Genomic DNA, 25,265 nt, shown 5'->3' on the forward strand with positions numbered 1-25,265 from the left:
AACCATATTCCCAGCCCAAGTGGACAATTTTCTATCATCACATTTCAGAACTAGGAGCAGCCAACTTATTTCTTCAACTAAACAATTTGTTGCTTTGAGCTGGACACTGGTGGCTTATGCCTGTATCCTAATTACTGAGAAGGCTGAGGCTAAGATCAGAGGATCAAGGTTTGAAGTCAGCCCTGGCAGGAAAGTTCATGAGAGACTCATCTCCAACTAAGCACCAAAAAGCCAGAAGTGGATTTGTGGCTCAAGTATCCTTGAGTGTCTAGCTACTCAGGAAGCTGAGATCTGAGGATAGCAGTTCAAAGCCAGCCAGGGCAGGAAAGTCCTTGAGACTCTTATATCCAATAAGCCACTCAGAAAACCGGAAGTCGAGCAGTGGCTCAAGTTCTAGAGCACTAGCTTGAGCTGAAGAGCTGAGGGACAGCGTTCAAGCCCAGTATTCAAACCTCATGACCAACAACAATAACAAGCCCAGGCCCTTAGTTCAAGCTCCAGTACCCATCCAATCCACCCCAACACGTGAATGCATGGTATGCTTAGTGTTGCTTTAGTGCAGATCATTGTTCCTTTTGTTCAAAGGACTCTGTCCATAATTGAACATCCTGATCACACTAGCTTACTGGACCCCTCCTTCTAGCAGAGTGCTTGACACAAAATAGGCATTCAATAAACGCCTGTTTGTTAAGCGTACCAATTAGCCAAGTAAGTGATAGATGAACTGGAGAAAGTTGCTCCCAGCAAGCCTTCACTAAACCAGCAGCTCTTGGAGAAACATAAAAAGATGTTCCCAGGAACCTTGAAGTGGCTCAGTAAAGAAACACACATAGGGAGCCTCTTCCCATGACACAAATATAATCTCTCAGGTATAGGGTGGCCAGAGATCCTGGGAAGAGCATTGCTTCCTTTACTTATCATTACCGTGTAGCAGCAGCCGCCAGTTATGAAATAAGGAAAAGCTGTAAGGCTGGGGGAGGGAGGAAGTAGAGTGAGACGTAACGACTTGGTGGTGGAACACCACCGCCCCCCCCCGACCCCGCCCCGCTCTCCGTTGGATCCTCTGAACCGTCAGATGGCGCTATGCAAGGAACCTTAGACTCTATGGTTGCTCCTTCCGACTCCGGAGGAAGTCCGGCCCGGAAGCTCCTATATACTTCCGTTTCCAGCCCTACCTCTTTCTTTTGGCGCTGCTGCAGGCTTCCTGCCATCATGGTAGGCTCTTGGTTGGGGCTCTGGTAACAATCCATCTTAATCCTCATTCCATCTACCACGGTATTATCGGTCGGTATTGTCCCATTAAGCTGGCCCACTGCATGGCCCCTATGTACCAAAGAAATCCGAAAGTGGTGGGAGGGACCCTGAAAAAAACCGATCTCCGGGGCGCGGAACTGAAGTGGGGTCTGTGAGTCGTGGGTGGGGCTTATAAGGTTTCTTGTTTCCTGGGTTTAAACGGTGGGCGCAGTGTTTGAAGCGAGTGTGGGGAATCTCGGCTACTCTGGAATCGTTGTGCGCTAACAACCCAGTCTTTGTAGTATTCGTCAACTTCAGCTATGTCCAGAAGGGCACCGTATTCCAATAACCGCACGTTTTGAATGTTTACTAGGTTAACGTTCCTAAAACCCGCCGTACTTTTTGTAAGAAGTGTGGCAAGCACCAACCTCACAAAGTAACACAGTACAAGAAGGGCAAGGATTCTCTGTATGCCCAGGGTAAGATGATTCTATGTGATTTGTTTTACTTGCCAGAGGGTGATTGGGAGGGGAGATGACAGGATCTCAACTAGTCTAGGCTGTTCTCAGTTTCCCAGGTGCTGGTATTACTCTGAGCTCAGTGAGTTGATTTTGATGTATGTTCTATACCCGCCCCCTGCTGCCCCCATATTAATGCAAGAGAGCCCAAGATAAAAAAAAAACTACAAGATTTATCCAAGTGTCTGTTGTGATAGGTAGGGGAAAGGATGTCATTGTTAAATTCCCACGTGTTTACAATGTATTCCAGTCACCCCCTTCTGATTGCTCTCCCTCCCCTAGATAGAGTGTCTCAGGCTTCATTTCTGTGTTTACTTCATTGTTTGTGATCTTTGCCACACCATAACAAATAACTTCTGCCCCCTCTTCCCCAGGAAAGCGTCGTTATGACAGGAAGCAGAGTGGCTATGGCGGTCAGACTAAGCCAATTTTCCGGAAAAAAGTTAGTGGTTATTACTAATTGCCATGCTAATTAATTGTAACGATGTTGTATTTGTCATCTGTTGTACTACATGATAGAATTGATCTCAGCAAAGTTAGTCCAGTTGCCTGTAGTGATGTACCTAGTAAGTGGACTTAGAAGTGTTACTTAGCTCTTACTTTGCTCAACAGTACTGAACTGCCTCAGTATTTTAATTTTCTGTTAAGCTTCCAAAGAGGCAAAAAGTGATGGTGCCCTGAGGTGGAAGTAAATCTTGGTCAGTGTTGTCATGTCTGAATCCTCTAACCTTGGTTGCAGTAAAAATTTGTTTTGACCGGCTGAAGGTATAGCTCACTGGTTAAGCTCTTGCTGGCTATCTCCTGGAAGATGCCTGAGGTTCTATCCCAGAACTCCAACAACAAAAAAAAACGTTTAAATTCTTGCTGGGCACTGGTGGCTCATGCCTGTAATCCTAGCTACTCAGGAGGCTGAGATCTGAGGATCACGGTTCAAAGCCAGCCTCTTCAGGAAAGTCCTTGAGACTCTTTTCTCCAATAAACCATTCAGAAAACCGGAAGTGGTGCTGTGGATCAAGTGGTAGAGTACTAGCCTTGAACTTAGAGCTCAGGGAAAATGCCCAGACCCAGAGTTCAAGCCTCACTACCCTCCCAAAAAAAAAAAAGTCTTCCCTTAGAGTAGCCATTTAGTCCTTCCACTGGTTTCCTAAATTCTATATAATGCCTTTGGCTAGGTTTTGGTTTTGTTTGATAGAAGGTCTCACTATGTAGTTGAGGTTTAAGTTTTTTTAGATAGGTTCTGATAACTACAAACTAGCACCAGAACTCTATAAAGAGGTGGGCTTTAAAAGTTGAGGATTAGTGGAGAATGTGTTTTTGAGTAGTCTCATTAAACAATAAATTCAAGGTACAATTGTAGGTAATTTGTGAAAAAAAATTTTTTGCAGGCTAAGACTACAAAGAAGATTGTGCTGAGACTTGAATGTGTTGAGCCCAACTGTAGATCTAAGAGAATGCTAGCTATTAAGAGATGCAAACATTTTGAATTGGGTGGAGATAAAAAGAGAAAGGTATGTTCTTTACAACAACAGCTTTATGCTTTAATTTGGAGCAGTGATGATTTGTACTTGGACATTCTAAAACATGAGTTTTCCTAAGTGCGTGGAACCCAATTTTGTAGTTTTTAAACGTATGGGACTATGTGCATAGTCCTTAAGTTGAAGACATAAAATTGCATGCAAATGGTGATACCTAAAATGATTCAGATTTTTGGTGTGAGCTTTCAAAAGGAAAGAGGACAATAAGCAGACTTGTATGCTGATCCCCTTAAAACTAATGTTCTTGATAGAATGGTGGTACTTTGTAAAACAACTCTTTTCCTATTCTGTTACAGGGGCAAGTGATCCAGTTTTAAGCTCCAACTTTTGTTATGAAGACAATAAAATTGTGAGGTCAAATTCACTTCATTTGGTTGCTTTGGTCTTTTGGGAGGGAATAATCATCAAAATTCTCCTTGGATATGTTTTTCATGTTTCTTAGTACTTCCATTTCATTGGATGTGAATGGCTAAGTTTACATCTAGTGTTTTGATGGGATTCCCTTTGGTGTTAAGCAAAAATGTTAGCCAGATGGCTCACCTGAAATTAGAGTGACTTGGGAATCCAGAGATAGAGGTAGGGCTCAAGTGGCCACTAGTTAAATTCCCAGAACCACAAAATAAAAATAAAAAGCAAATGATGCTGGTTATATGGTTACAGAGACTTAGGTTCCAGGATAATAGCAGAGCAGTAACATCCAAAGAGACTAATAAAAGTTTACTAAAAGGTAAATAATTTCATACTTTTGATACTTAAGGCATCTTATTAACACAGGCCCTGTTCCTTATGTATAATATACTCTATTAGGTATCACATCTTTAGAACACTCCCTTAAGCATTTATCCTATACATCTTACTAGAATTGCAAAGAACATAATTTACTGTGTTAAGCGTCCTAAGAAATTTTAACTACGAATTTTGTGTCCTTTTTAAACATGTCTCAATGTAGTTTAAAATTACACATCCTTTTCCTCTTACCCTACCCTTCTGTTTACTGATGTTTAGATCTTTATTCAGCAACAAAACCTAGTTAAGTCTGTAGTTAGCAATTCTGTTTCTGTCAACTGGATATTGCTTTTATGAAAATTGGTAATTGAAGGTAAAATGGTTTCCACATACTTTTGTGGGTCTTTTGGGGCTTAAGCTCGGAGGAGGCACTGTCCTTGAGCTTTTGTGCACAAACTAGTGCACTGCCATGTGACCCACAGCTTCACTTTTGGCCTTTTGGTAGTTAATTAGGGATAATAAGTCTCATGGACTATTCCTGCCTGGGCTGGCTTTGAATAGCAATCCTCACATCTCAGCTTCCTGAGTAGCTAGGATTACAGGAATGAGCCACCAATGCCTGGCTTCACTTTTGTGTTTTGACTGGGACAGTGGTAGTTCAACACTTAATTCTAGCTATTCAGGAGGCTGAGATCTGAGAATCAAGTTTGTAGCCAGTGAACGCAGACAATTCTATGAAACTAATCTCTAGTTAACTAGCAAAAAGTAGAAATTAAGGTGATGCTCAAGTTGTGGAGCACCACTTGTGAGCAAAATAGCATGAGGCTGGAAGTTAAACATAATTTTGGCTCAGGCACAAAGGTGTGTTTCCATATATGAAGGGAGGACCTTGAAGCTTTGTGTTGAGATTTGTTCAAACTAAGAAAAGCAGGAATCTGTGGCTAGGAATGAGGCTTAGGTTTAGAATGCTTGCCTAGCATGCATAAAGCCCTGGGTTCAATTCCTCCTTACCACATAAACAGAAAAGGCCAGAAGTGATACTGTGGATCAAGTGGTAGAGTGCTGCCCAGACCCTGAATTCAAGTCCCAGGACTGGCAAAAAAAAAAAAAAAAGAAAAGCAGGGATCTAGAATGCCAGGAATTTTCCCTGAAAATTATCTGTGCCTGAGTACCCCAGTTTGGATATTACTACCTCATAGTAGCAATGTGTGAGACAGAACAATTATCTAAAGTGGAGAGGGTATCTTGCATCCTCATGTATCACTATCCTTGGATAAAGTAAAATGACCTACATTTGTTAGGTCTACGTTACAAACCTGAAGATGAGTTTGAAGGTTATTCCCACCTAGCAAATGTTGTTTAGCTGATTCTATTTTTTTAAAACTGGTACTGGGCCTCATCCTTGCTTGGCTGGCTTGCTTGCTGATTTCCTGTGCTACCATTTGAGCCATGCCTCCAGCCCTGCTTTTTGCTGGCTAGTTGGAAATTGAGTCCAGACTTTTCTGCCCAGGCTGGCTTCATACCTTGATCCTCTAGGTCTCAGCCTCCTAAATAGGATTACAAGCTTGAGCCAATGGTGCCTGACATTTTGTTTTCTTTTTCACTAATTCTGAGTCTTCCAAATACCAATTAGGCAGAAGTGTAGTAGCAACAGCTTGGGTTTAAGTCTTGACTTGGTGGATAACCACTTTTAGGGTTGGGATAGTTCAAATAAATCTTAAGCATTTATTATACAGTCTAGCACAAAAGCAATTAAAGTAGAGCTTTTTTAAAATTTATTTATTTTGGTCCAGTCATGAGGCCTGAACTCTGGGCCTGGGCACTGTACCTCAGCTCTTCAGCTCAAGGCTAGCACTCTACCACTTGAGCCACAGCACCACTTCCGGCTTTTTTTCTTTTTGCTTATGTGGTGCTGAGGAATCGAACCCAGGGCCTCATGCATGCAAGGCAAGCCACTGAGCCACCTTCCCAGCCCTCATATTTTTTTAATGAAAGAAAATGTCCTTTTATTCATGATTCCATATCCAGTCAGTCTAAACAATAGTATATTAACTAAGCAAATGAAATAAACACTTAATATCACCAAAGATTAAGACATATATCACAGTGATTTAACAATTATGATTAAACAAAAAATTCAAAAAATCCCCAATTATGCTTGTTAGCAATCTCATTCTAAGTAACTGATACAACAATCAAATAAAAATATAAATTACTCTTGACATGATTCTTAAAACTTTGTATAATATACAGAGACAATATATGCTGACTACAGGAAATCCAAAGACAAATCTAAGAATATATATCAAGGGAAGATATAAAAAAAGCCCAAGATACTTAAAAAGGTAAATACCACAGACTTACCTAGTCTATTTAGCTTTACTCCCAAACTGTTCTTTGGCTTTTAGAAAGTTTTTTTTTAAGTTCTAATTTAGGGAAATTTTATTCAAGGAAGTAGAGCTTTTATAGTGGAAATGCAAAGAAGCAGGCAGGAGGAAATAGACACTGGAAAAAATAGATTTCAAAGTACTAAGCTTTTCAATTTACACTAATAGCTTCTAGCTTTAGCAAAACAGTGCCTGTGGGATTTATTTGTGTTTTGAAACTGGAAGTCCATCCATAGAAGCCGTAATCCTTCTTCATGGGGAGGAGCTGTGTAATGAAGCAACCAGGATTGCAGGCCACGCCTTTACCCAGAGAAACAAGTGATGTTGTGTAAGAAAGAGGTCCACCAATTTCCTTCAGGTTTCTCAGAGCTACAGCCCAGGCTAAGTTTGAGAGAGGTCGTTCCCACACTTCAATGTCTTTTTCCTGAAAACCAACAAGAAAAAAAAAAAAAGAATGTGATTGCTTTGTAACTTGTAGCAAGCTTCCTTGACAAGATACCATTCAATCTTGTCAGATCAAACTCTTGTAGGAAAAAGAAATTGTAAGATAGTTTATTTTGGAAATTCATTCTCTTAGTAGCCATGTTATTACTGATTTTAGCATCAAAATCAAGGGAAAAATAATCTCGAAAATTACTCATGTCTTCATATCTAACAAGTTTAGGTCCAAGACACACTTGGTACTTTACTAGTAATATAAAAAGCTACCACAAAATAAGCTACTACACTTAAGTCATGGTGGTACAAGTCTGCAATCCTAGCACACAGGAGGCAGACAGGATTGTAAATTGGCCACCCAAAATAAACAAGGACTCTCACTGATTGAATTGTAAAGAACACAGGTGTTTTTTAGCTGTTTTCTCCTTAGAGCATTGTTTACCATACCTTTCTGAGGCGATACCCCTGCTTTCCCAAGGGGTCTTGGTTGACAGCAATCACATCCTTATTTTGAAGTAGAGCTTTCGCTTGAGGGCTGATTTGTCTGAGGTCATTAGACATGAATAAAGGAGCTGCCATGATAGCCCAGAGAGCCATCTGAGTTACTTGTTGATCCCAGCTAAGGCCAAAGTTGCCAATCACTAACTGGGGAAAAGAATGAAACCAAATAAGACAAGGTAAAACACTTTAAAGTTGTACACAAGCCATTTTCCAATATTGTCCTGATCTAAGTACTTTCACAAAAAGCTTCCCAGGGACACCAGAAATGTAGCTCAATAGTAGAACATTTGCCTAGCATATGTGAGGTCTAAGGTTCAATCCTCAGTACCACCATCATCACAACAAAAAACTGTCAAATAGGTATACCACAGGGCCTTGAACAGGAGGATGCAGGTCCTTACCATGTCTGGATCATTCCAACCCCCTGGTCCAGCAATATTAACAATTCTGTCCTGATTAGAAGCTGTCCAGTCCAAGATGAGCTTTATACTTTCCCAGGAATCATAAATATCAGCAAAATTTCTCCAGTGATTGCAATACTGTCGGATTTTTTTGTAATTGGGCTGTGAAGAAAAACAAGACTCTTGTTTGCTTTCTAACTTGTGAAATAAAAAGTTAAATTTAAAGGACATCCCAATTAAAGCCTCAACTTTAAAGGTCTCCATGGAGAAATTAATTTTTAAAAAAAAAATACTGTAGGGCTGGGGAGATGGCTCAGTGGTAGAGCGCTTGCCTTGCATGCATGAAGCCCTGGGTTAGATTCCTCAGCACCACATAAGCAAAAAAAAAAGCCGGAAGTGGCGCTGTGGCTCAAGTGGTAGAGCGCTAGCCTTGAGCTGAAGAGCTGAGGGCAGTGCCCAGGCCCAGAGTTCAGGCCCACGACTGGACCCCAAAAAAAAAAAAAAGGAAAAAGAAAATACTGTAAAGGTGATGAACAAGGAGGTTACAGTTACAAAAGTAACATGAGTAGATTTCTTTTTAAACACCATTACCCCTCTCTCATTTTTTCCTGCTTAACCCTCCTTACTTCCCTCCCTCCCAAGTTGTAAAGTTCATTTCCAATATAGTGTCTAGTGAGTATCATTGTTGCATTAGTTCATCCTTTGTCCTGCTGTTTCTGTTATTCCCTTTCCATAGATCAGATAAGCTTATATACAAGACAATGGGTACAGAAATATAATTTTTTTTTTTTGGTTCAGGTCGTGGGGCCTGAACTCTGGGCCTGACCGCTGTCCCTCAGCTCTTCAGCTCAAGGCTAGCGCTCTACCACTTGAGCCACAGCGCCACTTCTGGCTTTTTTCTTTTTGCTTATGTGGTGCTGAGGAATCGAACCCAGGGCCTCATGCATGCAAGGCAAGCGCTCTACCACTGAGTCAACTTCCCAACCCACAGAAATATAAATTTTATAAAGGAATTTCATTGTAAAAAGTTTGCTTCAGTAGTAGACAACATATAAAATCTTAAGATTTTAATACTGTTTTTTTTGTTTTGTTTTGTTTTGTTTTTGAGTCCAGTCGTGGGGCCTGAACTCTGGGCCTGGGTGCTGTCCCTCAGCTCTTCAGCTCAAGGCTAGCACTCTACCACTTGAGCCACAGCACCACTTTGGGCTTTTTTCTTTTTGCTTATGTGGTGCTGAGGAATCGAACCCAGGGCCTCATGCATGCAAGGCAAGCGCTCTACCACTGAGTCAACTTCCCAACCCACAGAAATATAAATTTTATAAAGGAATTTCATTGTAAAAAGTTTGCTTCAGTAGTAGACAACATATAAAATCTTAAGATTTTAATACTGTTTTTTTTGTTTTGTTTTGTTTTGTTTTTGAGTCCAGTCGTGGGGCCTGAACTCTGGGCCTGGGTGCTGTCCCTCAGCTCTTCAGCTCAAGGCTAGCACTCTACCACTTGAGCCACAGCACCACTTTGGGCTTTTTTCTTTTTGCTTATGTGGTGCTGAGGAATCGAACCGAGGGCCTCAGGCATGCAAGGCAAGCGCTCTACCACTGAGCCAACTTCCCAGCCCTTTAATACTGTTTATGCTGGAAATTTCCCAATTGTTATCTAAGTATTAGCATTATGGATTTGTAATATTTTCTTGGAACTTAACTGCATTTTCATACTTTCCTAAAATAAGCATGTATCCCTTTTTAACCAAAATAACTAAAATGACATAAAGCAAAAAATAAGCTGCAAAATGCAACAGTATTTCATCAAACATACAACCTGAATGTTAGGCATATAATTTGTTAACAGAACAAATAAAAGCTTGTGAATAGGTGCAATGTATGAGGTTTAAGATGCTGGGGAATACATGAGACCAACTGCAGATATTTCAAAGAAATAATAGGGTTTTACCCCACAAGTAATTATTTTATACCTGCAATTTACTTGAGATACAATGATAAAATCAAGGTCTCTCACTGATGAAATTGACAGTGTAGTGGGAAAACAAACAATGTTAAGTGAAAGAATAAAGCTGAGTTCAGAGAAGGCAATTAATTTTTTTTTTGGTGGGTCATGGGGCTTGAACTCTGGGCATGGGCACTGTCCCTCAGCTCTTCAGCTCAAGGCTAGCAGTCTACCACTTGAGCCACAGTACTACTTCTGGCTTTTTCTACTTGTATGGTGCTGAGGAATTAAACTCAGGGCCTCATGCATGCAAAGCAAGCATTCTACCGCTGAGCCACCTTCCCAGCCCCAGAGAATGCAATTAAACATATGAATGTGGTAAAGAATGGACAGAAAGCTAGTAAAGTAGTAAGTGAAGATATCTGGTATGATATTGCAATGTTAAAGAGCCAACCAATGCTTTAAAAATCTTGGGGGGAAAAGGTTGCTGGTAGGAAACAAAAAGCAAGTGTAAAAAGATTGATTGATGGTGTTTTTGGATAGAAAAACAGTTTGGTGAGGGAAAGTCATCATTTTTTTTGTGGGTTCATGGGGGCCTAGGCACTGTCCCTGAGCTCTTCAGCTCAAGGCTAGCACTCTACCACTTGAGCCACAGCAGCACTTCCGGCTTTTTTCTGCTTATGTGGTGCTGAGGAATCGAACCTAGGGCCTCATGCATGCGAGGCAAGCACTCTACCACTGAACCAACTTCCCAGCCCCGGAAAGTCATCATTGTAGGACAGACGCTGGAAAATCTATGGGGTTACAGAGAGTAGAAGTAGAGAGACCATGCTATCAGAGTAGTCTGGCTGAGACACTGAGACATGAGTGGCTTGGAAGGTGAGGGTAGAATGCAGCACATATAAAGAAGTGAGTTGATTCAAGATTATATATATGTAAATGAGATGGTAGTTCTAGTAGGATGCTGATATGGGTGATGAATGAAGTAAAGAGAATAATTATTTCTAAAGGTTGCGAACTTACACTATAATTATGACACTGGGGATGGTGAAGATGTGATTGGGTTTTGAAGGGGATTCATCTTTCTTTTCAAGTTCAGAAAATTTGGATAGGGCTCACTAGCTCACCTGATGAAGGGGCCACATATAAAGAGGCCACTCACAGGAGTATACAATGCTTCTGCCAGTCTTGTTCAGGGCCAATGACATGTGCTTATAACCTGCATGAGAAAACAATGGGTAAAATAAGGGAAAGAAAGGAAAATTCCAGCTAGTACTACAAATTTTAAGATGCTGCCTGAAAGTACATCTGTTTGTATTTTAAACCAGTGGCAGGGGCAAGTGTTTGCTCTGTGCTCCAATAGTGTAGTCTGTGTGTGAAACTGTTGGGACTATTCTGTGTAGACAGTGCAGAGGTGATGTGTATATTGAGGAAAAGCAGGAAGAAGGTACTTCTTTCATTCACTGTGTGATATCCTAGACTTTTTTCCTAAATATAATTACTATTCACAATGAATTTGCTGTCCTGTTGAACTAAAAGTTCACAATGTTAGTCATGATTAGGTGTGCATGGATTCCATATAAAGGAATAAACAAACCAAAAGAGAAGAGGTGAGTGATCTGATACATTGACAATAATTAGTTCTTTGACTAGTTCTTAGTCTCAAAGTTTCCCTCTTTGCTTATGGCTAAATCTCTTCAGTGAAACTTACCTTTTGCCAAAAGGTTTATACTGTCACAGTGACAGCCATCAAATTTTAGCAGATCTACTCCCCAGTCAGCAAAGGTCTTGGCATCAATGTCATAGTATCCAAAACTCCCAGGGAAGCCTGCACAGGTTTTATTTCCAACATCTGCATAAATCCCTAGCTTTAGTCCTTTGCTGTGGACCTGAAATGAGATGAAAAAGTCTCCACAATAAAAGGGCAATCAAGAAGTAGCAAAATTCCAGGCTGAGAGCAGAGACAAGTGTGCTTAACTAAGTATTAGGGGCATTTTTCCACAAACACCTTTTGCAGATTAGTTTGTTGGTGGTAAAGAACAAATTCTAAGGTGAGTGCTGATGGCTCATGCTTATAATCCTAGCTACTCAGAAGACAGATCTGAACATCATGGTTTGATGCCAGCCTGGGCAGGGAAGTCCATGAGACTTACCTCCAATGAACTACCAAAAAGCCGGAAATGGAGCTGTGGCTCAAGTGGTAGCATGCTATCCCAGAGCAAAAAAAAGCTCAAAACTAGCCGCCGGGCCCTGAGTTCAAGCCCTGGGGCTGACACACATAAAGAGGAATAAATCACTCAATTCTGTTGAGATAGATCAAACTATATATGTAAGCTACAAGGCAGAACTGAGGAGAAAGCTATCAGCTGTTCTAATGTTCCTTATAAGATGCTAAACAGTATTTTTCCAGGACAGTAATAAATTTATCAAGATTCTTCAACTAAGCTTTCTTTAGGCTTCTCTGAGTTCTCTCAAGTAGGCCTTGACTATGTCCCAGTGAGGTCAACCTCATTTTGAACAAAAATCCTGCCAAGTCTTGGTCACTCTTGATGTCTTCATTAGATCTGTTCTTTTTGTTGTTGTTGGTTGTGGGGGTTGAACTCAGGGCCTAGGTATGGTATGGTCCTTGAGCTTTTCACTGGTTAGTGTTCTACCACTTTGAGCCACAGTGCCACTTATGGTTTTCTGGTGGTTAACTGGAGGTAAAAGTCTCCTGGACTTTCCTGCCCAGCTGCCTTTGAACCGTTGGTCCTCAGGTCTCAGCCTCCTGAGTAGCCAGGATTACAGGCATGAGCCATCGGCGCCCTGCAAAGCCTCATTGCTTTTTGTTGCATTTGGATTTGAGCTTGGCTATTCTGCCTATTACAATAGTACTGTGTAAAACCTGTCTTCATTACATTTAGCTAGTGTTGGGCTCTGATACTCATGAACAATATCCAGAACATTTTACTTCTGTGTTCTAAAATAGCTATCCAATGCTTGTATGAAAATATATGTACATACATAACAAGAACCAAGTTTCTTTTCCTCCTAGAAAAAAAATCAACTGTTTCATCAAAAAACCCTCTTCAAGCTCTTGTTGCTCTTTTCTAGCTCTCTCTGCTTTCTCTCTGCTCTAGCTCTTTCCTCTCTCTTTCCTCTCTTTCCCAGCTCTCTCTCATTCCCAGGCCTTTCCCAGCCACGTGGAGTGCCAACCTTGTCTCGTCCCAGCAGGTCTACTGAATAAACCTACCCCTTACCTGAATACCACGTGCGTGCTGCTGTTCTTACTCGCCTACCTCTTTTTATCGTTTAAAAAAAAAACAAACCCTCTCCAAGATGGACCTTGAGATATTGCAAAACATATATGCTTATGGATGAAAGTTCCACCTGATAAGCTTAACAATTCAATGTTTAACAACCATTCAGTTTTCTAAGTGTCATGAGGACTATTTCTCAACATGCTCTATATGGAATTGCTTACAAACTCCTGAATGAAAAAAAAAATCATCTGTAAACTCACATAATTAGCTAGGCGTTGAATCCCTCCAGGAAATCGCTGAGGGTCTGCCTGAAGTCGGCCTTTTGAATCTCTTTGGGGAGCCATCCAGCAGTCATCTATACATACGTACTCATAACCTGCATCCTTCCAGCCATCAGAGACCATGAGCTCTGCCATCTGCATAAAAAGCTGTTCACTGAAATAGTAATTCCAATAATTATTACAATTCATTAAATGAATACTTAGGTACTCCTTGAGATTTCTTTTTTTTCCCCCTCCTACCAGTACTGGGTCTTGAACTCAGGCCCTGGGCATGAGTTTCAAGGCTTGTACTGTACTTCTTGAGCCACAGCTTCAGTTCTGTTTTTCTGGTGCTTAATTGGAGATTGAGTCTCACAGACTTTCCTGCCTTGGCTGGCTTCAAACCCTGCTTCTTAGATGGCAATCTGAGTAGCTAGGATTACAGGTATGAGCCACCAATGCCTGGTGAGATTGCATAATTTTTAAAATTCTAGTAATAATGTGGTACTCGCCATCAAGACAAGGTAAAAATTAATTGTTCTTCCAATTATTTTCTCACTCCTACTTCCTTAGTACCTCTGCCACCAAAACTCTAAACCAATAGGACAAGAATGTGGCTTGGGGGGGGGGGGGAGGGAAAGGATGGGAAGGGGAAACAAAGGAGGAGGCTACAATGCTTGATAAGAAATGTACTCATTATCTTGCCCATGTAATTGTAACCCCTCTGTACAGTATTTTCACAATAAAAAATAAATAAAAAATTTAAAAAGAATGTGGCTTGGTGGAAGAAAAGCAAATGCCTGTAATCTTAGCTACTTAGGATGCTGAGATCAGAGAATGGCAGTTGAATGCCATAAAAGTCTGTGGGATTCTGCTCAATTAGAGTCCAAAGATATTATTTTGATACATGTCAAATGATCCTTCCCAAAGATTTTACTGTTGCCAACAACAGTGTGTAAGAATACCTATTTCCCTTACAAATGACCTAACACTGGCTTTGTCATATAGGTTTGCCAATCAAGTAAGTATCACTTGCATTTTTTCTGAGGTGCTCAGAATTGAACTTAGGCCATCCTCACATAGCTAGGCAATTGTTCTACCACTGGGCTATATATTTCAGCACCAGTTTTTTACATTTAATTGACTAATTTTCTTTGTGCTAATACCAGGGCTTGAACTCAGCCTTATACACTCATTTTTGTCTGGGGCTCTACTACTTGAGTCACCTCTCCATTCCAGCGTTTTTGTTGTCGGTTGATTTGAAATTATAGCTCTTTCTGCGTCAGATCTCCGAGTTAAAAAAGATATCACCCCAATTTCTAGACAAGGATAGTGAGGATTAGGTATGCTAAGTAGAGCCTCAATTATTTGATGTGTAAAATCTCCCCAGGTCTACCTTCCAGCCTGATTGCCACATTCAAGGACAAAGAGGTGAGGGAGATTTCAGACTCCAATGTTTTTCTAACTCCCTGAACCTAAGGAACTAATGACCCTCAAAAACAAATGACACAAGTCTTAGTCACTTGTCTTTATCCTCTACAGTTGTGTTTGTGCTAGGTTAAATGGAACCAATAGAACAAATGATATATGAAGAAAATCTAGCACTATTAGACACCCTCCCCAGGAATCATACCACACACGCACAGTTCCAAGACTGCACCTCAGTTTGTTTGTTTTTGGTTTTCTGTCAGTCCCAGAGCCTCTTGATGCTCAAGGCTAGCGCTCTTGAGCCACAGCGCCACTTCCGGCTTTTTCCCGGTAGTTAATTAGAGAGAAGAGTGTCTCGGACTTTTCTGCCCTCGACCGACTTCGAAAATAGATCCGCAGACCTCAGCCTCCTGAATAGTTAAGTGTTGCAGGCGTAAGCCACCGGCGCCTGGTAAGGATTTTTTTCAAAGCAACAGTAAGGGAGCTCTCCTTCAGACTCAGATGTTCCCGTTGAGACTCTCCAAACACACTCAGACAAACACATGGAAAAGCGAGAGGAAGTAACCACCCAATATCTGATACCTGATGCAGGAATCAGGCTCTTCCTGGCAGTCCAGGTTGCACATGAACCGCTCCCAGTGCAGCCAGCCCATGGTAGGAGTCCTCGCCAATCCATTGTCCAGTGCCCTGACCCCAAGGACATCCCAGAAAACTAGGGCGAAAAAGAAAAGGGCAAGAACAGAACCCAGTCGCTGACTGCTGCTGAACTTCATAGCCACCAAGAGTATTCAGGACAGACTTCAGCGGGCAACCTGAGTTTTAAGTTTTCCCTAATGGGCAGACCAATCACTGACGAGTAATTAAACAAATACGTCATTGTTTCTCAGGCAACTGGGAGGTTAACTCCAGAAGTAGACCAATGATCAGTCACGTAAGACGTATTTCACCAACCAATCACGATCTTCTTTTTTTATCATATTGGCCCGCCCCATTTCAATACCGGAAGAAGTGCGGCAACTTCGCGATCCCGAGTTTAAGCGGAAAGCTGCTCACGTGACCGAGATCTCACATGACGTAGGTGCTCACGTGAACAATCGCTTACGTGAGCAGAAGTAGTTCTGGTCGTCGTCAACCGTCTCGCTATAACCGTTTGAGGGAAGAAAGAGGAAAATTACCCGTTTCGTGAGAGGTTGGTGTGTGTGTGTGAACTGAGGATCCGGGGATGGTGATGCTAAAGACCAAAGCGAGGTTCGGGGGACGCCTCCGCCTTTTTCGTTCCCCGCTTTCCCCTCCCCCCCCGTCCCCCCTCCCCCCGCTCCACAGTGCTGGGAAACCGCCTTAGCTGCGTCTGGTGGGGAAATGGTGGGCCGTCGAGACTGAGTGTGTGTTTGTTTATTTTTGTGTCTGGGCTCCTCTCAGAGGGCCCCAATAGGGACCGAAGGTGAAAAACGTTTGAAAACTACTTACCTGAATTAAGGAAAACATCGAGACCATTGGTGGTCCATCCATTCAAGCACTCTTATCTACTGCTTACTTGTCGCGGGAGCCCCCAGGTAAATTATATCAGTAGTCACATCTACTTAAGTGCTGCGTGCCTGACCGAGGTGTCCAGTTAACGTTTTTTGTTTTTGTTTTTTGGCTTGGGTATTTGAATAACGTTTGTTTTTCTGCTTATAACAGCAGCTTACATGTTAAATTTTGGTCATCTGAAAAATACCAAAATAACGGTATAAATTTAAAGATGAACGTAATTCATAATTAAAATTTATGTCGTTAGAGTTTTTTTAAGTGTATGTAAAACACACGCAATAAGTACACAAATTTTTAACTTACAAATGGGATCCTGGCTCCTATTTTAAGCAACAGAGCCTTGGTGGCCTTCCCAGAAGATGTAGTCTGCTCCTAATAGGGGCTTCTAGCATAAGGGCTGGGCTGTTGAGGCAGAGCGCTGCAGAAGTCACCGTCGTCATCATTCTGGGATGTTCTGCACTGTGATTTAGGATGGTTTGTAGGAAATGTTAACCACTACAGATGCAGGCACATAATAGGCAATTCATAAATACTGGAATTGTGTCCTCAATGTGCTTTTCTGTATGGTCATTAGTATACGTTTTACCATCTTTCCAAGAAGCCCAGAATTACTAGACCATATCAGAAAAGCATCGACATATAAAATCTGAGGATTTTTATAAAGTTGCAATTCCAAATCCCAGAAACTAAACATTTTTTAAAGTAAAAACATTTTTTTCTTTCAGTAAAAAAAAGGCACAAAAATTTTTTGAAAAAAATTGAAAAAGCAATATACCTACCATTTAATTACTGTTAGCATTTGATGTATTTTTCTAATTGTTATTTTTTGTTGGTTGTGAGGCCTTGAACTCAGGGCCTGGATGCTGTCCCTGAGCTCTTTTGCTCAAGGCTAGCGCTCTACCACTTTGAACCACAGCTCCACCTCCAGTTTTGGGGTGGTTAATTGGAGATAATGAGTCTCACAGGGACTTTTCAACCCAGGCTGGCTTTGAACTGTGATCTTCAGATCTCAATATTGAGTAGCTAGGATTACAGGCGTGAGCCACTGGTGCCTGGCTTTGTTATTCTTAATTGTAATTTTTAATTTTTATTTGTTAATTTTTAATTTTTTTGTTATTTTTTTCAATGCAATGAACTTAAAGAACTAAAATTAGGATAAGAAGGGAAAATCTCACTTTATTCTCCCTATCTCACTTTCTTCATAAGAAAAAAGTAAATCTGGGCTCTAGGAAGGTGGCTCAGTGGTAGAGTGCTTGTCTCGCATGCATAAGGCCCTGCTGAGTTCGATTCCTCAGCACCACATAAACAGAAAAGCTGGAAGTGGCACTGTGGCTCATGTGGTAGAGCACCAGCCTTGAGCTGAAGAGCTGAGGGATAGCATCTAGGCCCAGAGTTCAAGTCCCATGACCAACAAAAAAAAACAAGAAAGTAAATTTCCAGATCTTCTGTTTACACATTTATGTACATATAGGCATGTTTATATTTTGCCATAAGTAGTATACTGTGCATATTTTTTCATTTAATGTATTTCAAAATGTTTCTAGGTCAGAAAAGTAAGTGTGTGTGTGTGTGTGTGTGTGTGTGTGTCCTGGGACTTTAACTTGGGGCCTGGCTGCTGTCATCAAGCATTTTTGCTCAGGGCTAGTTGCTCTACCACTTGAACCACAGCTCCATTTCTGGCTTTTGGGTAGTTCAAGGACTTTCTGCTTGGGCTGGCTATGAACCGCGATCTTCAAATCTCAGCCTCCTGAGTAGCTAGGATTACAGGCATGAGCCACCAGTGCTGGGCTTTGATTGTTTTTTTTTTTTTAAATGACTATATAGCATGCTGTTTTAAGGATAAAATATAATTCATTTAGCTATTTCTCTTTAAATGTCTATTTAGATTTCTAAGTTGCATCTGACATTACAATGGCTACATTGAATATTTGTAAGTTTTTTTTCTGTACATCTGTTTTCCTAAAATTATTTTAGCAGGCCAGAGAGTAAACATTTGTTTTTAAACATAGTTACAAGAATAAAGTAGTGGTGATCTTAGGACACTTAAGATTTTGTAACTTTATCCTTAATAAAATATCATTCATAGAAGATATAGCTTTGTAAATCTTAGTCTGAATCTCATATCTCCTTAAGGTACATACCCTGAAGTAGATTTACTGTTGAAACATGTGGTAGATATTACCAAATTACTTTCTAGAATAGTATGAATAGTGTTAACTTATTGTCACTACTTAATTTCTGCTATCATGGTGGTTGTAAAATAGGGATTGTTTCTAACTATTGATAAGGTCTGAACATTTTTCAGACTTCTCTCTTGTATCCTTGTATACATTTATTCACCACTTTTGTCAAGTCCTGTGATTCTACCTTTTTTTGGTGCTGGTCCTTGGCCTTGAACTCAGGGCCTGGGTGCTGTTCCTGAGTTTCTTTTGCTCAAGGGTAGCATCCTATCACTTCAGTTAGAGCTCTAATTCCAGCCTTTTGGGGGAGGGGGAGGGTAATTTATTGGAGGATAGTCTTTTGGACTTTCCTGCATGGACTGGCTTTGAACCATGATCCTCAGCTCTCAGCCACCTGAGTATCTAGGATTACACTTGTTTTGTCCTGGTCCTGAAGCTTGAACTTGGCCTGGGTACTGTCTCTGAGCTTTTGTCAAGGCTAGCACTCTATTTATTTATTTTGGTCGGTCGTGGTCTAGGTCTGGGTGCTGTCTCTGAACTCTTCAGCTCAAGGCTAGTGTTCTACCACTTGAGCCACAGTGCCACTTCCCACCTTTTCTGTTTATGTGGTGCTAAAGAACCAAACCCAGGGCCTCATGCTTGCAAGGCAAGCACTCTACCGCTGAACTACCTTCCCAGCCTCAGCACTCTTACTTCTTGAGCCATAGCTCCACTACTTGCTTTTTTGGGGGGGTAGGGGGATTCGATCGTGGGGCCTGAACTCTGGGCCTGTGCTCTGTCCCTCAGCTCTAGGCTAGCACTCTACCACTTGAGCCACAGTGCCACTTCTGGCTTTTTTCTTTTTGCTTATGTGGTGCTGAGGAATTGAACCCAGGGCTCATGCATGCAAGGCAAGCACTCTACCACTGAGCCACCTTCCCAGCCCACTACTGGCTTTTTTTGTAATTTATTGGAGATAAGAGTCTTACTGACTTTCCTGCCTGGGTTGGCTTTGAACTGCTGAGTTTCTTAGATCTCAGCCTCCTGAGTAGCTAGGATTACAAGGTGAGCCACTGGTACCTGGCAGATTCTATTTTTTTTAATATATGTAGATCCCATTTTCCTTCCCTTTTTTTTTTTTTAGCTGTTGTAGTGAATCCCTTAATCATCTCTAAGAAATCATTCTAACTAATCTAAATCTAGCTCACTCTACCTAGACCCCCTTCTGTTTGAGTGTCACACAGTTGCCTGGGTGATTTGTCTGGAAGTGTTGCGGTGACATCATTGCTGTTTAAAATCTATACAAGGCCCTTAGCAGTTGTAAATTAAATAGAGCCTTCAAGATCTGTTCTCCCTCTTGCCAGCCTTATCTCTTTTTTTGCTTTATCCCATTTTATGCTTGTCAGAATTTTAAGTTTTTAGGTATTCCTGGACAGGTTTGTTTCACTTTACCATTTTGCCTGCCTCCAACTGATTAAATTGCCCAATTAGTCCATCTTTTGTTCTATCTTAATACCCTGCACAGATTTTTTTGCCATCAGTTGTAATGTATGTTCGCCTTCATATATTTGGTGAAGATATAGAGCACCCCCGTACGCTCATAAAACCTTTCAGCATTTATTGATTCTTTCTGCCATGGCTAGGACTTGGCACCTAAAACCTCTCAATATTCAAGTTCCCAATAATGTCTTTTTCCATTTATCATTTAGGCCTTAATAGTTCTCTTGATTTATTGATTATGCATTGTGAGTGTGTGTGTGTGTGTGTGTGTGTGTGTGTGTGTGTGTGTGTGTTTGCGTTTGCACTAGCTCTGGGGCTTGAACTCAGGGCCTGGTCACTGTCCCTGAGCTTCTTTAGCTCAAGGCTAGCAATCTACCACTTGAGCCACAGCACCACTCCTGGCCTTTTCTGTTAATGTGGTACTGAGGAATTGAACCCAGGGCTTCATGCATGCTATGCAGCAAGCACTCTACCACTAAGCCACATTCCCAGCCCATATTTATGCAGGTTATATGAGGTTATATTATGAGGTTATAAACAGATTTTTCATGGGTACTATAGGAGTTGTATATGCTTTCCAATTATATTAGATTATACTTTTGATATAAGGAAGTTCTTCATTTTTCTTTTGCCAGTAATGGGGCTTGAACTCATGGCCTGGGCACTGTCCCTGAGCTTCATTTCACTCCAGGCTAGCACTCTACCACTTAAAGCCACAGTGCCACTTCTGGCATTTTTTTCTGTTTGTGTGGTACTAAGGAATCAAACCCAAGGCTTCATGCATACTAGTCAAGCACTTCACCACTAAGCCCCATTACCAGCCTCCTTCATTTTTATGTTAATGGGTAAAGTTATGTTTCATTAGTTGAATGTTCACTGGTCTTTTTTTCTGGTATTGAGAATTGAACTCTGAGCTTAGTAGCCGTCACCTTTTTGCTCAAGGCTGGTACTTTGCCACTTGAGCCACAGCTCCACATCTGAGGGGTTTTTGTGGTTAACTAGAGATAAGAGTCCCATGGACTTTCCTGCCTGGGTTGGCTTTAAACCATGATTCTCAGATTTCAGCCTCCTGAGTTACTAGTATTATTTGCATAAGCCACTGGCACTTGGGTGTTCATTGGCTTTTAATGTTACTTTTTGTTTTTCACTTTCTATCTATGATGCTAATACATTTTCAATACAGAAAACTGAATAAAAATGTCCAAAATGGAAAAAAGTTCTCTGAAACTAGATGTTCCCATAATCTTTTTTTTTTTTTGGTCCGGTCATGGGGCCTGAACTCTGGGCCTGGGCGCTGTCCCTCAGCTCTTCAGCTCAAGGCTAGTGCTCTACCACTTGAGCCACAGCGCCACTTCCGGCTTTTTTCTTTTTGCTTATGTGGTGCTGAGGAATCGAACCCAGGGCCTCAGGCATGCAAGGCAAGCGCTCTACCACTGAGCCACCTTCCCAGCCCCGTTCCCATAATCTTACTACTCAGAAATATATACATAATAGGTATGGAGTAAATAATTATTGAATGAATGGGTTATTCGGTACAAGTTTGTGTGGATTTTTTAATGCTACCAATGTGATTGAATTTCATAGTTTGCTTTTTTCTTTTACTATATTGTGCGTATTTTTCCATAACAAGTCTTTTTATTTTTTAAAGCCACATTGGCATTGTTATTGAGCCGAGCTTGCTGTTAAGAATCCCAGCAGTCACCATGATGCTGAGCACAGAAGGCAGGGAGGGGTTCGTGGTGAAGGTCAGGGGCCTACCCTGGTCCTGCTCAGCGGATGAAGTGATGCGCTTCTTCTCTGATTGCAAAATCCAGAATGGCACATCAGGCATTCGTTTCATCTACACCAGAGAAGGCAGACCAAGTGGCGAAGCATTTGTTGAACTTGAATCGGAAGATGAAGTGAAACTGGCTTTGAAGAAGGACAGAGAAACAATGGGACACAGATATGTTGAAGTATTCAAATCCAACAGTGTTGAAATGGATTGGGTCTTGAAGCATACGGGTCCAAATAGTCCTGATACTGCTAATGATGGCTTTGTCCGGCTTAGAGGACTCCCATTTGGCTGTAGCAAAGAAGAGATTGTTCAGTTCTTTTCAGGGTTGGAAATTGTGCCAAATGGGATGACACTGCCGGTGGACTTTCAGGGGCGGAGCACAGGGGAGGCCTTTGTGCAATTTGCTTCACAGGAGATAGCTGAAAAAGCCTTAAAGAAACACAAGGAACGAATAGGGCACAGGTACATTGAAATCTTCAAGAGTAGCAGAGCCGAAGTCCGAACCCACTATGATCCCCCTCGAAAGCTCATGGCTATGCAACGTCCAGGTCCTTATGATAGGCCAGGGACTGGCAGAGGGTATAATAGCATTGGTAGAGGAGCTGGGTTTGAAAGGATGAGGCGGGGTGCATATGGTGGAGGCTATGGAGGTTATGATGACTATAGTAGCTATAATGACGGGTATGGCTTTGGGTCTGATAGATTTGGAAGAGACCTCAATTACTGTTTCTCAGGAATGTCTGATCATAGATATGGAGATGGTGGATCCAGTTTCCAGAGTACCACAGGGCATTGCGTACACATGAGGGGGTTACCTTACAGAGCCACTGAAAATGATATTTATAATTTTTTCTCACCTCTTAATCCTATGAGAGTACACATCGAAATTGGTCCCGATGGTAGAGTCACCGGTGAGGCTGATGTTGAATTTGCTACCCATGAAGATGCTGTGGCAGCTATGGCAAAAGATAAAGCAAATATGCAACATAGATATGTGGAGCTCTTCCTGAATTCTACTGCAGGAACAAGTGGAGGAGCTTATGATCACAGTTATGTAGAACTCTTCTTGAATTCTACAGCAGGGGCAAGTAGTGGTGCTTATGGTAGCCAAATGATGGGAGGAATGGGCTTGTCCAACCAGTCTAGTTATGGAGGTCCTGCTAGCCAGCAGCTGAGTGGTGGTTATGGAGGTGGCTATGGTGGTCAGAGCAGTATGAGTGGGTATGACCAAGTTTTGCAGGAAAACTCCAGTGACTATCAGTCAAACCTCGCTTAGGTGGAGAAGGAGCACTGAACAGCTACTACAGGGATAAGATAAAAGCTGTGCATTTATATAAGTCAGATAGAAAGGGAGGGATGTCTAGTATATCCAGTATGATTGGTACATGGGAAATGCAGTTGATTACTTGGTTACCTTTCTTTTTCTTTCTTCCTTCCTTCCTTTCATTTTTTTCCTTTTTTAAAAAAAACAAAGTTTAAGTTCAATAGTTTTGCATTACAAGCTTGTGGTTTATGCTTACTGTAAAGTGGAAGTAAAGATTGTCTAAAACTTTAAGGTCAGTAATTCTGAACACTGAAACATTCACCTAGGACATAATAACAAAGTTCAGTATTGACCATAACTGTTAAAAACAACTTTCAGCTTTCCTCAAGTTAGTTATGTTGTAGGACTGTACCTAAGCAGTAAGCATATTTAGGTTAAAGCAATTTCACTTCGTTAAATGTTGCTCTTATACCACAGTACATTGAAAACTTCAGATGCATGTTGAGAAACATGCTCTTCTTTAAAACTCAAATATAGGAGCTGTGTCTACGATTCAAAGTGAAAACATTTGGCATGTTTGTTAATTCTAGCTTTTTGGTTTAATATCTTGTAAGGCACGTGAGTGTGCATTTTTCCTTTTGTTTTTTTAAGACCTGGGATAATTTCGAGATGAAATATCAATACTTTATAAGTTTGGTCATGTCATTTGTATGAAAATCTGAGGCTTTGATTTAAATCTTACCTTGTATTGTGATTTCCATTTAGGTGTATTGTACTAAGTGAAACTTGTTAAATAAACCTTCCTTTTAAAAACTGGAAAAATAATCTTTGTAGTGTTATTTTTTTTAAAAAAATTCTGTGTGTGGGCACACTATAGTTGACTTTTAATTACCTTGCTATTCTTATGTATGTCATTTTTTTTTTTTTGGGGGGTCCGGTCGTGGGGCCTGAACTCTGGGCCTGAGCGGTATCCCTCAGCTCTTCAGCTCAAGGCTAGCGCTCTACCACTTGAGCCACAGCGCCACTTCTGGCTTATGTGGTGCTGAGGAATCGAACCCAGGGCTTCAGGCATGCAAGGCAAGTGCTCTACCACTGAGCCACCTTCTCAGCCCATGTATGTCATTTCTAAGACATATTCCTAGAAGTACAATTACTAAGTTAAAAATACATTTTTTTGGCCAGTCTTGGGGATTGAACTCAGGACCTGGGTGCTATCCCTGAGGCTTTCAGTGCTCAAAGCTAGCGCTCTACCACTTGAGCCACAGCACCACTTCTGAGTAGTTTATTTGTGATGAGAGTCTCACAGACTTTCTTGCCTGGTTGACTTTGAACCACGATCCTCAGATCTTACTGAGTAGCTAGGATTACAGGCATGAGCCACCAGCACCTTGTATTATATGCATTTTTAAGCCTTTTGATTTGTTATACCAGAAAGATCTTGGTACTTTTGTTCTTTTACTGGAAATGTGTATTTATTTTTCCCTTATATCTTTGTGTGTGTGTATGTGCGCGCGCGCTGGTCCTGGGGCTTTTTGTTGAAAAATTGGAGATGAGTCTCATGGACTTTTCCTGCCCTGGCTGACTTCAAACTCAACCCTCAGATCTCAGCCTCCTAAATAGCTAGACCTGTATGTATGAGCCACTGGCATCCAGCTTACACATTATTTATTGATTTTTGCCAGTTTATTAGTTAAAAGTGATATTCTAGCTGGGTGCCGGTGGCCTACACCTGTAATCCTAGCTGTTCAGGCTGCTGAGATCTGAGGATTGCGGTTCAAAGCTAGCCCATGCAGGAAATTCAGTGAGGCTATTTCCAATTAACCACTAGAAAACCAGAAGTGGCACAGTGGCTTGAAGTGGTAGAGCTCTAGCCTTAAACGAAAAGGCTCAGGGACAGTGAGTGTCCAGGCCCTCAGTTCAAGCCCCATGACCACCACCACCACCAACCCCCAACCTCCGATATTGTTGTTTTTCATTTTCCTTTCATTAAGATTGAATAATTTTTCTGTTTCAAAATTATTTCCACAGGACTCAGGAAGACACTGTACGTTATAAGACAATATTCTTCCAAAGCCAAAGAACTGTTCTTTTTGTGTATGTGTGTGTTCCAGTACTGGGGCATAAACACAAAATCAGGGTACTCCTTTAGCTTTTTTTTTTTTGCCAGTCCTGGAGCTTGAACTCAGGGCCTGGGCACTATCCCTGAGCTGCTTTTGCTCAACTTGGCTAGCACTCTACCACTTGAGCCGTAGGGCCATTTCTGGCCTTTTCTGTTTATATGGTACTGAGTAATTGAACCCAGGGCTTCATGCATGCTAAGCAAGCACTCTACCACTAAGCCACATTCCCAGCCCTCTCCTTAGCTTTTAAGGTTATGGCTGGTGCTCTACCACTTGAGCCACTCTGCCAAAATCCAAAGAAGTAA

At 41.4% G+C, this 25,265-nt stretch overlaps 3 protein-coding genes across 3 annotated transcripts; 2 read left to right on the top strand and 1 right to left on the bottom strand.

Moving 5' to 3' along the window:
• The first annotated feature begins 1,135 nt into the window (after nucleotides 1–1,135).
• Nucleotides 1,136–3,655, top strand: Rpl36a (ribosomal protein L36a). Its single transcript, XM_042667397.1, has 5 exons — nucleotides 1,136–1,215; nucleotides 1,607–1,712; nucleotides 2,126–2,193; nucleotides 3,137–3,259; nucleotides 3,583–3,655. The coding sequence occupies exons 1-5, from the start codon at nucleotides 1,213–1,215 to the stop codon at nucleotides 3,601–3,603; spliced, it is 321 nt and encodes a 106-aa protein (XP_042523331.1). The 5' UTR covers nucleotides 1,136–1,212; the 3' UTR covers nucleotides 3,604–3,655.
• A 2,318-nt stretch (nucleotides 3,656–5,973) lies between these two features.
• On the bottom strand, nucleotides 5,974–15,428 carry Gla (galactosidase alpha). Its single transcript, XM_042667396.1, has 7 exons — nucleotides 15,193–15,428; nucleotides 13,183–13,357; nucleotides 11,392–11,569; nucleotides 10,808–10,899; nucleotides 7,740–7,901; nucleotides 7,285–7,482; nucleotides 5,974–6,823 (listed from the first exon to the last, which is right to left on the bottom strand). Exons 1-7 carry the CDS (start codon nucleotides 15,381–15,383, stop codon nucleotides 6,551–6,553), a joined length of 1,269 nt encoding a protein of 422 aa, XP_042523330.1. The 5' UTR covers nucleotides 15,384–15,428; the 3' UTR covers nucleotides 5,974–6,550.
• A 260-nt stretch (nucleotides 15,429–15,688) lies between these two features.
• On the top strand, nucleotides 15,689–23,665 carry Hnrnph2 (heterogeneous nuclear ribonucleoprotein H2). The gene is made up of 3 exons (XM_042667395.1): nucleotides 15,689–15,799; nucleotides 16,030–16,163; nucleotides 21,448–23,665. Exon 3 carries the CDS (start codon nucleotides 21,503–21,505, stop codon nucleotides 22,850–22,852), a length of 1,350 nt encoding a protein of 449 aa, XP_042523329.1. The 5' UTR covers nucleotides 15,689–15,799; nucleotides 16,030–16,163; nucleotides 21,448–21,502; the 3' UTR covers nucleotides 22,853–23,665.
• The last annotated feature ends 1,600 nt before the right edge of the window (nucleotides 23,666–25,265 follow it).

Source organism: Dipodomys spectabilis, unplaced genomic scaffold (assembly GCF_019054845.1).
Source record: "Dipodomys spectabilis isolate Male_0828 unplaced genomic scaffold, ASM1905484v1 ptg000399l, whole genome shotgun sequence".
NCBI lineage: Eukaryota > Metazoa > Chordata > Mammalia > Rodentia > Heteromyidae > Dipodomys > Dipodomys spectabilis.

Coding starts and splice junctions, on each gene's coding strand:
- Rpl36a (XM_042667397.1), top strand. Junction 1,713..2,125: donor GGATTCTCTGTATGCCCAGG/GTAAGATGATTC, acceptor CCTCTTCCCCAG/GAAAGCGTCGTTATGACAGG. Junction 3,260..3,582: donor GTGGAGATAAAAAGAGAAAG/GTATGTTCTTTA, acceptor ATTCTGTTACAG/GGGCAAGTGATCCAGTTTTA.
- Hnrnph2 (XM_042667395.1), top strand. CDS start 21,503: ATGATGCTGAGCACAGAAGGCAGGGAGGGGTTCGTGGTGAAGGTCAGG.
- Gla (XM_042667396.1), bottom strand. CDS start 15,383: ATGAAGTTCAGCAGCAGTCAGCGACTGGGTTCTGTTCTTGCCCTTTTC. Junction 10,900..11,391: donor TATAAACCTTTTGGCAAAAG/GTAAGTTTCACT, acceptor TTTCTCATGCAG/GTTATAAGCACATGTCATTG. Junction 7,902..10,807: donor ATATGTGGCCCCTTCATCAG/GTGAGCTAGTGA, acceptor TTTTCTTCACAG/CCCAATTACAAAAAAATCCG.